Source organism: Mytilus galloprovincialis, chromosome 12 (assembly GCF_965363235.1).
Source record: "Mytilus galloprovincialis chromosome 12, xbMytGall1.hap1.1, whole genome shotgun sequence".
Lineage (NCBI taxonomy): Eukaryota > Metazoa > Mollusca > Bivalvia > Mytilida > Mytilidae > Mytilus > Mytilus galloprovincialis.
Window position 1 is genome coordinate 9,985,502 of NC_134849.1, and position 13,079 is coordinate 9,998,580.

Consider the following 13,079-nt stretch of genomic DNA (forward strand, 5'->3'; position numbering starts at 1 on the left):
AAGTTCTTTTTGAAGGATCCAACCATTTAAAAAGGTGATTCCAAACCCAGGATAAGAAGTGGGTGTTCCAACCATAATCCGCCAATGCTGTTAATTTTTGCAAAGTTTCAGTCCTGCACAATATCTGTATGGAGAGTTTCTGCATTAGATGCATGTTTTAAGGTTCACGTGGACCCTTCGTCTAAAATGGCTGCATTTAGCCGTTTTCATCATGTTCATGATGTTCATAGATCTGCAGGAACAAAAAAAAGTACACTAATCTCAAGTTAAGTTTTAAATTGGCTCAAACATGCATTAGAAATTAATCTAATTTATCTAGGGCATGCTATTCCTTAAAACTTTGCAAGATGTGTAGGCATCACAGTACTCAGAGTAAATTTTGAGATGAAAATGTAGCCATTTAAGGTTTAAGCAAGTCGTACCATGGAAAACTTGTACCACGTTAACTCGTACCAACGTAAAATCGTACCACTGGGAAATCGTACTATTCAGAACTTGTACCGCTGCCAACTCGTACCATTATAAATCATACATGTCAAGTGACATGATATTCGCGTGTAATACACGCTTTTTCAACGGTTTACACGCGAGGATTTTGTCACATGGCGTGTACACGCTTTTCACCAAATTACACGCAATTACACGCTTTTTTCGTTCTTTTCATTTTTTGGTCGTTAGTGATATCGCTATTCTCGGGTTTTTTCCTCATTCGGCGATAAATACCGAAAAGTTCGAAGTAATTGCTTGGCTGCCGTATTTATTTTTCTATATGGACAAATAGTAAAAGGTAAGTAGTTTGTGATTAGTTTTAACGATTTTGTGACTTCCTTTCAATTTCACTTTATAGGGGAAATGTGCACAGAAAGAGGTCACTTTCAGGGCCTGTACCGTCGTCCAAAGTGCCGATTGTTAAGCCAAAACGATGTGTACGGCAAGATTCAAGATTTATAAATTATATTTTGGAGTTCGAGTTTAAATGATCGAGTGACAAGTAACGCATAATTTGTGCATTCTATGTTGCAATGATAAAAAAAAAAAAAAAAAAATACATGTAGCTATTTGAATAAGCATTTTAACATGTTTATCTAATGGAAATTAAATTTATAAAACATTTTTCTTTTTCAATTTCAGTTTCAAATCTAGCATAACACGGCAACAGATTTCTACAGGCCATGGGGATAAAAACATCACAGAACTGTTGGATCAGCTCTCATAGTACCAGCTTTCTTCTGATGAAATACCCAGTTTTAACCAGGCAATAGCAATGGGAGCAATAACAGAGATAATAGATGTCATTTTACATTGCCAAAAAAACAAACATTATGACATTCTTTCAAATCTTGATGTCAGAAGCTAATTCAGTCAAATATCAATTCCTACTGTGGGAGAGCCTTTTCAATTATAAAGAAATTGACACTGAATTCTGATCAGAACTTGACTATGTTACATTTGTATTGGGTGCTGTTATCAAGTTAATGTAACTAAACTTGAAACTGGCAGTTGTTTTGAATATGTGCCTAGTGGTGGTGCTTTAAAAGCAACATACATGTAACAGACCACTGTTTAATACAATAAAAGTTCACAGTAGAATATATATTGTTTTTTATATTCACAAATTTGTATGAAATTATGAACATTACCACATTCATATTAACAAGTCCGCATCTACGTCACACGTTTTCACACGCTTTTTGACATATCATGTCATGTCATGACATGATTTCCCATTGTCAGAGGTTGACATGTAAGTTATAAATATATTCAAAAATACGAATGTTTTCTGATTATTTTTTGTAGATTTAACTTAAAAAAAGAGTTGTATTACTTAAATTTTATACCAGATTTTCATGAAAACTGAGACAAAAATACGAATGTTTTATGATTATTTTTTTTCTATCTTTATGAAAAAAATGAATATCTTTAAATTTCATAATTTTATACCAGATTTTAATGAAAACAGACAAAAATACAAATGTTATTTCTTAATGACCATGCTAATTTTATATATTAAATTCCTTTGATTATGTGATTATTAACTATAAATCAACTTGTTTAATCATATTATTAAATTTTGATTGTTGTTATATAATTTAACAGCTTGGAAAGTAAATGTATAATGTTTATCATTAAATTCTCTCATTGAATGAAACTCCTTTTAGAAACAATAGAAAAATACCCAAACCATTCAATGTTTCTAATTTTGAATGATAAAAATTAAATCAAATAGTTTTCAGTAAACATGGTTAAAGTTTAAAAAAAAAGAAAAGGGTCTGTTCTAGGGAGACAACAAAAACAATCTGCCACGGTTTTCTCTGTCCAATTAGACAAGGAAAATTTGCTACAAATTGGTCATTGTAATTTCAAATTATGTACATTTTACAACTTCAGACGTATATATAGAGTGTTATTAAAGTATATATTCATCATTAAACTCCAATTGAATGCATTTATGATTTAAATAAGTTGGTACGAGTTAGCAGTGGTACGAGTTAGCAGTGGTACGAGTTAGCAGTGGTACAAGTTGACATTGGTACAAGTTTACAATGGTACGAGATAACTATAATTCTTCTGTGGCCTGTCAATTACAAAATTTTCAAACTGCAATAGTATCAAAACAGCTAAGATAATGAATAATAGGGATGGACCATTTTGTAAATATACCAAGGGAAAATTTCGTGCAAAGCATTATTAACCGGATTTTTGTGACAAAAATGTCGGTTATTGATTTGGGGATGTATGGCGGGCGGCCGGTCGGGCAGCCTTTTGTGACAAAATTGTCGGTTATTGATTTGGGGATGTACGGCGGGCATCCGGTCGGGTGGCAATCAAATATTGTCCGTGCATTAACTCATGAACCGTTCAACCAAAGCTTTTGAAATTTTAATATGTTGTTCCTGACAACTAAATGAAGGTCAAGTTCAACAATGGCGATTTTGACTTTTACCGTTCAGGAGTTATGGTTCTTGAAAGATTGAAAAAAGGAGTTTCCAGTCGTGTCCATGCATTTACGCATGAACTGTTCTACCAAAGCTTCCCAAATTTTAATATGTTGTTCCTGACAACTAAATGAAGGTCAAGTTCAATAATGGCGATTTTGACTTTTACCGTTCAGGAGTTATGGTTCTTGAAAGATTGAAAAATGGAGTTTCCAGTCGTGTCCGTGCATTTACGCATGAACTGTTCTACCAAAGCTTCCTAAATTTTAATATGTTGTTACTAATGACAAAATGGAGGTCAAGTTCAATAATGACGATTTTGACTTTTACTGTTCAGGAGTTCTGGTTCTTGAAAGATTGAAAAATGGTGTTTCCAGTCGTGTCCGTGGATTTTCTCATGAACCATTCAACCAAAGCTTTTGAAATTTTTATTTGTTGTTACTGATGACAAAATAGAGGTCAAGTTAAATAATGACGATTTTGACTTTTATCGTTCAGGAGTTATGGTTCTTAAAAGATCGTAAAATGGTGTTTCCATTCACGTTGTTGCATTTACTCATGAACCATTCAATCTAAGCTTGTCAAATTTTAATATGTTGATACTGATGACAAAATGGAGGTCAAATTTGATATTGACGATTTTCACTTTCACCATTCATCAGTAATGGTTCTTGTGATATTGCCAGGACACAAATAAATATTAATAAATCCGGTTTGCTGTCGTTGTGACAGCCTCTTGTTATTTATAGTTTAATTGCATTTAGTAGAAAAAGAAAATTTGGTGAAAATAAAACCAAGATTTTTGTAGAAAATCCACAGACTTTCAGACAGAGATTTTTGTTATAATATTTCAAACATAGATTACTCACTTGTTTTTCTATGATCAGATAGTGTTTATTGTTTACAAAAAGTCCTAAACAACCTATAAATTCCAAAAACATCTCTTGCTAAGCCACTTAAGTCAAGCACACCCTAGAAGGTGTACTTGAATTGGTCCATATTAACATTTATATTGGTTTTAACCAATATTTAAATTTATAAACTTGTTTTAAGGAAATCATTGCTAGCACTGCATGCAATAATCCTTTTATCAATAAAATATGGAATTGCCAAATTTGATCGATGAGAGTACAAGTGGATTTTCTATAAAATTTCTATGCATTTATGTTTAGCATTGAATCAACACAAGGGTACATGTACAAATGTACATAATCCTAAAGTCCACATGTATATGAACCTTACATGTTACGGGAACTCATTATTTTTTTAACTGAACAACTCAAAACAGGCATTCATACGAGTAAAATGGGGTATTTAAGTACATACATGCTCATTCAAACAATGTAGTATTAGTTAAAAAATACTTATAATGTATCTATATGTAATGTTTTAAATCCCCCCGTGGAGATTTTGAAAAGTTGGCAGGTATGAAGTTTACAAATAAAAGTTTTGTTTAGAAATTAGTTTAATGGGAACCACTTATGATAAGACAATAGCACATTGTATTTTGCATTCTGTTAAAAAGCATTTGCATTTTTAGTCCCCTACTGAGGAAGTTGAAGGGACTTTAGGTTTGCACCCTGTCTGTTTGTCTGTCTGTTTGTCTGTCTGTTTGTCTGTCCATCCATCTGTCCATCAGTTTTCCAGACATTTTTTCTTCATGCTTGAAGATATTGATTTGATATTGGTGTATTGTTTATCATGTTTATTATGACAAGTTACAGGTCAAGTTAGATTTTCACGATTTTAGCTTTTCTCCATGTTCAGTTAAAGCCCTTTCCCAAGAATTAAAAAGTGCATTCATTTAAGTGCAGTTTATTAATGAGTGGAAATATTTTATTGTATTCTGAATAAAAACCCTGAGGGAACCATTTTCATGTCATCTACATTGAGACAGATGAATCTTAATTATCATGATTATTGTGAGTTAAACTTATTATATACATAGCGTGACACGTGAAAGTCAAATTATTGTGCTGTTTAAACAGCAAATGAAGTCTAGCGGGACAGGGGAAAAAATGAGAATTGCATACATTTGTACATACATAGCGTAAGAGGGATACAGGAATCTGACAAAACAGTAAGCGGGATCTGGGATCAGAACCCCCATATGTGACCCCCAACATGTTATATAAACATATCTGTGTCATTATCTCCAGTCATGCTTCAGTTATTCTGTATACAAATGTAAAATCAACCAAATTTTTCCCTTAAAAGGGGGACCCATTAATTCATATTCCAATAATTGAATTTTGGATGTAACGCGTCTTCTGATTGGCTGACATTATTTTGTTATGAGCCCATAGACATAATTTAATCATGTGACCGTGACGTCATCAATGTTTTTTTCATGGTTTTCTACGGTTTAAAATGGAATTTAGAATTAAATTATAAGAAATGACTGTAATATTTTTTCTGTCTATTCGAAATAACATAAAAAATGTGGTGCACACTGTTAAAAAACCTGCTACGCGAGTTATTCAGTGTGCACCAAATTTTTTATGTTATTTCTTCATAGACAGAAAAATATTACAGTCATTCCTTAATTAAATTCTGTTTATACTGTAGCTTACTAGTATACTTTTGGTTGTTAATTTCTGTGTCATTTAGACTCTTGTGAAGAGTTGTCTCATTGGCAATCATATCCTAATTTCTTTTTTATATAATATACATTGTATATATGTACATGTATTTGTAACTATATATATTATATATTTGAAAACAAGATTTTAAGGGTTGACATCTTTTATATTTTACAGAGTATGATGAGATGATGTGTATCACAACATGTACAACTTTAATATCTAAGATAACTCAGTCAAATCAATATTGGTGGAATAGAAAAACCACAGAGAAGACAAGAACTAAGACAGTTACATTTGTTAATACCAGAAACTGATAGAACTCTATCAGGAACAAGAAGTAATTTTGACAAGTGAAATTATATCAACAACAAAAAATATGGTAGCACTTCACATTAAAACAGAACAGCAAGATTCAGTAGAAACTTTAGCAGATGTTGTTACCATGGAAACCAATACAGATTTAAGTAAACATGAAATGAACCTTGCACTCAATCAGAATGTTACGTTACAAGTAGAGTACAACTGCCATAAATATGACAACCATGTACCGGTAACCATTAAAACAGAACCTCTGCCTCTTAACTCGGTAAATATGGGACATCTGATAGCTGATACTGATGAAAATTGGGCTGTAAAAAGTGAAAATCAATTTATAGGCATGCTAGAAGATGATGGAAATAAAGTAGTAAAATTAGAAAGTTCCTTGCTTGACTCATGTGACTTTGACCAGAATAAGATGTTGAAAAGGGAACCAGATTCTACAGAATTAGCAGGTGAGATTTTTAATTTTTTTTTTATTCAGGTTTGAATTTGCCTGACATGTAGGCTATTAAAACTCAAGTATGTAGATATAACATGTATAAGAAGATATATTATAAGTGGCAATGAGACAACTCTCCATGCAAGTCACAGTTTGTAAATTAAAGAAAAACCATTATACATGTACAATGTAGGTCAAAGTCAACCTTTAACACAGAGTGTTGACTCACACCCAACAGTTAGCTGTAAAGGGTCCCAAAGAATGAAATTATATAAAAAAGAAGATGTGGTATGATTGCCAATGAGACAACTGTCCACAAGAGACCAAAATGACACAGACATTAACAACTATAGGTCACCGTACGGCCTTCAACAACGAGCAAAGCCCATACCGCATAGTCAGCTATAAAAGGCCCCGATAAGACAATGTAAAACAATTCAAACATAACTAATGGCCTTATTTACATAAAAAAAATGAATGAAAAACAAATATGCAATACATATGTACATAAACAAACGACAACCACTGAATTACAGGCTCCTGACTTGGGACAGGCACATACCTAAATAATGTGGAAGGGTTAAACATGTTAGCGGGATCCCAATCCTCCCCCTAACCTGGGACAGTGGTATAACAGTACAACTTAAGAACAAACTATAAAAATCAGTTGAAAAAGGCTTAACTCATCAGATGGACAAACATACAAGTGGGAAAATAAACCATTCAAATGGGAAAATCAATGGTCTAAAAGACAAGAAACACATCAACAAACGACAACTACTGAACATCAGGTTCCTGACTTACATGACTACTGACCATTTTTTGCTGACCAGTGGAAACAAATGCAGCAGGTTTAAACGTTTCAATAGTTACTGTACATGTAAGTTGTAACCAGTCTTCACCCTTACCTGAAACATCATAACATTACATACACAGAAAGACACACTACAAAATATCAATTGAAAGGGCTTAACCCAAACGAAAGATATATAAACACAAGTGAACATACACTGAACAAATAAATTTGATCTATGACACAATGCAGATACAAAATAATGAAATACAATGAAATAAGGGATAAATAAGAAAATATTTTTACTTTGTAGTTCATGAATCACAATTTTACATTGCAGTTTTTGTTTAAATTGATTGTGCCATTTACGTTAAAGTATTGTGATGTCATGACGTTTCCAAGGAATTTTTTCTATAACATCATTTAAATGATTGAAAAAGAAAATAATGTCAGCCATGTAGTTGTGAAGAAAAATAAAGAATTGAATGGCTGAAACTCAGAAAGGTCTCAAAAAATGGTTTATTGTTACAAAAATATAGAGTTATACAGCCAAATGCATATTGAATAACAAATAATTCAACAAAATGTTGATTTTACCCAAAATCTTGATTTTCAACATTATTTGTATTACACACTGTAATTCATGAAACATACATTTGAATTTTTACAATAATGCAAAAATTCATACAATGGTAATCTAAGAATAAAACTAGGCCAACATCTATATCAGGGTCTGGATGGGATATACATGTACATGATATACAGAAAAGAGAATAGTGGGTAAAAATTTGTGGCCATATGAATAGACGTATTTACACTTGTATGCACATTTGTCCGCCATTACATATAAACACACAGGTTCTTGTAAACTTTGACATCAAAATTCAAAACAGTTGACATCACAATTAAAAAGTGATTGTTGCTTGTCGTCAAAAGATTATTCGGAGGTGATATAAGGTCATTCAGAGGCAAAATACAGCTAAATACCAAAAGTGTAAATAAGTTTATAATGGAATAATGGGCAAAAATTATAAAGAATAGAGAAAAAAGAATACAGAATGGAAGGACCCCCCCCATTCAGATTTTTTCATCTTCCAAACAAAATTCGACATCATAATAAATTTTAGGAATGAATCATAAAAAGAAAGTTGTGTCAAACCTCATCAGACATTATTGTCAACTCTTAATTTTTTCACCAATGTAAATATTGCAACTTGTTGAGTATCGCGATAATAAAAATTCTGATATCAATAACCCATTCCGTATCCAGATTTTCCTGAAACCTTAATAGTTATAAATTCAAAAGTTTGTCGATTCTTCAAAATCACAATAATAAATGAACTGAATTTTTAGTAATGAAATGTTTTATTTTGCAGTTTTCCAAAAGACAGCTGATATGATGCATATTCAACATTCTAGGGAGCCACTAAAAACCAGTGCAAATACTTTGCCACTGAATAACCCTGGAACAGGGACACAGGATAACAGACTGGTAGAAACTATCATACCAATAACAGACACGTCTGTACCAGAAAACGACACTAAAACTTTTACCTTGTTTAAACCTGAAACAGGTGAAGTACTTATCATAAAGGCTGAAATGAATGCTTTTATAATAGAATGTGAAACAGAGGCTGGGGACAAACAACTGTTTGAAGGAGAATCAAAAGTTAAAGAAAACGACTTTGAGGCAGCAAAAACTAGTAAAACAAACCAAAGAGAAATAAAAACTCAGAAAAGCAAACCAAAAGAAATTCAGAAAATGGGTTATCTGTTAAAAGAAGGAGAGCATTTTAAAATCAGAGAAGATGGAGTATTCAAATACAAATGTTTGCTCTGTGGAAAGATTTTTCAAAACCGAAATCAGTTTGAAAAACATGCACAAAAAAAACATTTTAAGTTTCCTTGTTATGTCAATAGGTCAAGGTTACATGTAATCACCCCTGAAGAAATATGGCCATGTGCACGTAGAATGACTTCTGAAGCAAACGCCCTTCCTGATATGTATGATGTTAAGATAACAAAAAAGGCTGAAACTAAAAAGGAAACTTATGTTCTCCTATATAACGTAGAAACAAAACAAAACAAAGAAAAAGAGAAGGAATATATAAAGGTGTGTGACCAGGTTCAAGGTCAGACAGAAAGAGGAAAGTCTCAAATAGGAAGTCCTGTGTTCATGTATAACCAAGTAACAGGGAAAGTGCAGAACGTAGAAATCGAAATAGGCAACAGCAACACATCTAATGGCAAAGAAATTAGAGCCAATAGACCTTCTAATGTCAAAAAAATTAGGGCCAGTAGACCTTCTAATGTCAAAGAAATTAGTACTAGTAAACCTTCTAATGGAAAAGCCTCAGAAGCCCAATCTGCTTTTCAGAACCTTTTAATAAACAAAATGACAAACAGGTGCATAAATGATATTACAAAGCAAGAGAACATATTTCCAATAAACAATTCTGGGTTCGATGAAGAGTACAGCCCTAGTCATACAGTGTCTACTGCATCTAAACATGATGACTGTACAAGTCGTACACCATCAATGCATCAGGCGCCTACTGCATCTAATCATGATGATGGTCATTCAACCATAGATGATCAAGTCATCATGGTTAAGAACTCCAACCACACAATTAAAGAGCAAAACCAGGAGATCAAGAAAAAAAACTGGTACAAATATAATTATGCATGTGGCAACTGTACAAGTGCTTTTCCTAGAATGATTGACTTAATTAAACATCATAATACTTGTGAAAGGGAGGCAACTACTGTTAATGTAAAAAAAACTGAACCTCAAAAAGAAGACAGTGTGGATTTGATAAAAAATGAAATGAATAAGCATCCAGTTAATGTAAAACAAACTAAACCTCAAAAAGACAGTGTACATGTGGATTTGATAGAAAATGGAATGAATAAGCGTCCCTGTTCAGATTTAACTTTATCCAGGATGAAGAAAAGGCTGAAATGTAATAGTGAAAGCGACGTTACTTTTGATATAAAAACAATGCATTCTAATTCTCAGGTAGAAAATGAAGATATTCGACAGAAAGGAAGGAAAAGAAAGAAAGAAAAAAGTTATCCATATTCATGTTCCGTTTGTAAAGCAGCTTTCTGTACTGTGAATTCTTTACTGCAACATAAAATTGAATGTAAAAGTAATCAGGTGAAAAAGGAAGACCAGAAATCAGAAATAATAAGCAAACATAACAGACATTTAATAACACAGTTTAAGTTGAGTAAAAATGTACATTTTGAAATTATAAAAACTGGTTTTGGTGTTGTTAGGTGTATATTATGTGGGAAGGATAATGATTGTTTTGAAGATTTTTCTTATCATGCTAAATCTAAGCACTTTCCTTATCAGTGTTTTGTATGCCCAGCATTCTTTACAAGTATGGTTGATTTGTGTCAACATTCTATAGCTTGTGTATATATAAAGGGTCAAGGGTATCGCTGTCCAGTCTGCCAGAAAATACTTTATTCAAAGAAGCTCCTGCATGTGCATTGTGAAGATGATCATACAGTGTATATATGTTTTCTATGTAGTTCTGAGTTTGATGACCAAAAATGCCTAGATTTACACAGGCAGACATGCTCTTAAAAACAAGGTAATACCTACCCCAGTATTTACCACTGGTATTTACCGCCCCGTACAATACTCTTCAAGTGGTCAAATACTGGTCAATTGAAATTTTCATGGTGGTTTTTACTTTTAATTTTAAGAAAAAAATATATATTAGTCCTGGTATCTATGAAATAATGATGAGTTTATTTAGTAACAGGTTATCATCATTTTTGCACAACAGTCATGATAGTAAATGAAAAAAGAAAATCGTGTAGACTTCACAAACATAATGAACAGTCATGATAGTAAATGAAAAAAGAAAATCGTGTAGACTTCACAAACATAATTATATTTTGGTATGACTCTATGTGTTCATGATGTTCTACAAATGTAAATGACAGACATGATGTAAATATGTTCTGTTTCCAAGTGTTCCACAGATGAAAGAATGTGACTTTAGCATGCCTCTATTTGTTCTACATATACAAATGACAGACAATTTTGGGTTTTGTGGCCTAATTTTACAGATCATGATGATAACTAACACTTGTCACAGAATCATGAAGTTTTGTCGATAAAAAATGCCTTGATAGTGGTGGAGATGTATATTTGTTGGTTTTTTTTGTTAGTTTTTTTAAATGTTTTTCATGGATTTTTATTTGTTTATTAAACTTTGTCATAACACAGTGATATTGTTTGCCTGAAATTACTGGAGAATAAAGGCTTTTTCCCCTGGAGAAAAATCCAAATTTGGAAAAAAAATGGCTTAAAATTATTCCCCAAAAGACAATTTTTTTCCCAAACAGTGCAGTCTCAGTAGTTATTTTGCATGAATTGAAACTGAAAAACACTTATTTAAACAATTTTCATGTCTAAAATGACTGTATTTGCAGATTTGAGGGTCTACATAGGTATCATCACTGATAATAAGGGGTCTTATTTCAAATAAGGGTTTACCTCTTGAAAGGGGGTCTGCAAATTGAAGTTCCAGTCAAATTCATGGGTATTATAAATTTCCCAATTTGATAAAAATGATGCATATTTTCCCAATAAAAAAGGGTAGGGGTAGTTTTGAAAAAAGCCAACAATATCACTGTAACAGGTGTTATTTGACTCATTGTACATTTGTATTAATTTGTTCATAAAGCATATCTTTCATCACTGTCTGGTATAATTGTAGATATAATTACTCGTGGTAATTAATAATACTAAGGAAACGAAGAATTATCACCCGTCACAATCTTTATAGTGTCAAACATTGATGATAGATAATTATCTCCCTTGTCACAATCTTAGGTGTAAAACATTGATGATGGATAATTATCTCCCTTGTCACAATCGTAATGGTCAAACATTGATGATGGATAATTATCTCCCTTGTCACAATCTGTAGTGTCAAACATTGATGATGGGTAATTATCTCCCTTGTCACAATCTTTAGTATCAAACATTGATGGATATTTATTTCCCTTGTCATAATCTTTAGTGTTAAACATTGATGATGAATAATTATCTCCCTTGTCACAATCTTTAGTGTAAAAAATTGATGATGGATAATTATCTCCCTTGTCACAATCTTTAGTGTAAATCATTGATGGGTAATTATCTCCCTTGTCACAATCTTTATTGTCAAACATTGATGATGGATAATTATCTCCCTTGTCACAATCTGTAGTGTCAAACATTGATGATGGATAATTATCTCCCTTGTCACAATCTTTAGTGTCAAACATTGATGGATAATTATCTCCCTTGTCATAATATTTAGTGTTAAACATTGATGATGGATAATTATCTCCCTTGTCACAATCTTCAGTATGAAACATTGATGGATATTTATTTCCCTTTTCAAAATCTTAAGTGTTAAACATTGATGATGGATAATTATCTCCCTTGTCACAATCTTTAGTGTAAAACATTGATGATGGATAATTATCTCCCTTGTCACAATCTTTAGTATCAAACATTGATGATGGATAATTATCTCCCTTGTCACAATCTTCAGTATGAAACATTGATGGATATTTATTTCCCTTTTCAAAATCTTAAGTGTTAAACATTGATGATGGATAATTATCTCCCTTGTCACGATCTTTAGTATCAAACATTGATGATGGATAATTATCTCCCTGGTCACAATCTTTATAGTGTCAAACATTGATAATGAATAATTATCTCCCTTGTCACAATCTTTAGAACAGGGTTCGAAAAGAAATGTAAGAACATAGTTCCAGCAACACAGTCTTTCAAAGTGTAAACAAAGGAAAGACATTCTTACAGACCAATCAGCATTAAATAATTGAAGATATTCAAGTCATATAAACAATTAATAATTATCTTCCTGTCACAGTATATCAAAGTATAAACCAACAAAGAAATTCTAACAGACCAATCACATTTAAAAGTTGCATACATTCAAATCATAAATAAAAAACCTTAGTGA

At 32.2% G+C, this 13,079-nt stretch overlaps 1 protein-coding gene across 1 annotated transcript; it reads left to right on the plus strand.

Annotated features, from left to right (window-relative positions):
* The first annotated feature begins 5,748 nt into the window (after positions 1 to 5,748).
* LOC143053569 (uncharacterized) lies at positions 5,749 to 10,811 on the plus strand. Its single transcript, XM_076226374.1, has 2 exons — positions 5,749 to 6,294; positions 8,451 to 10,811. Exons 1-2 carry the CDS (start codon positions 5,898 to 5,900, stop codon positions 10,670 to 10,672), a joined length of 2,619 nt encoding a protein of 872 aa, XP_076082489.1. The 5' UTR covers positions 5,749 to 5,897; the 3' UTR covers positions 10,673 to 10,811.
* The last annotated feature ends 2,268 nt before the right edge of the window (positions 10,812 to 13,079 follow it).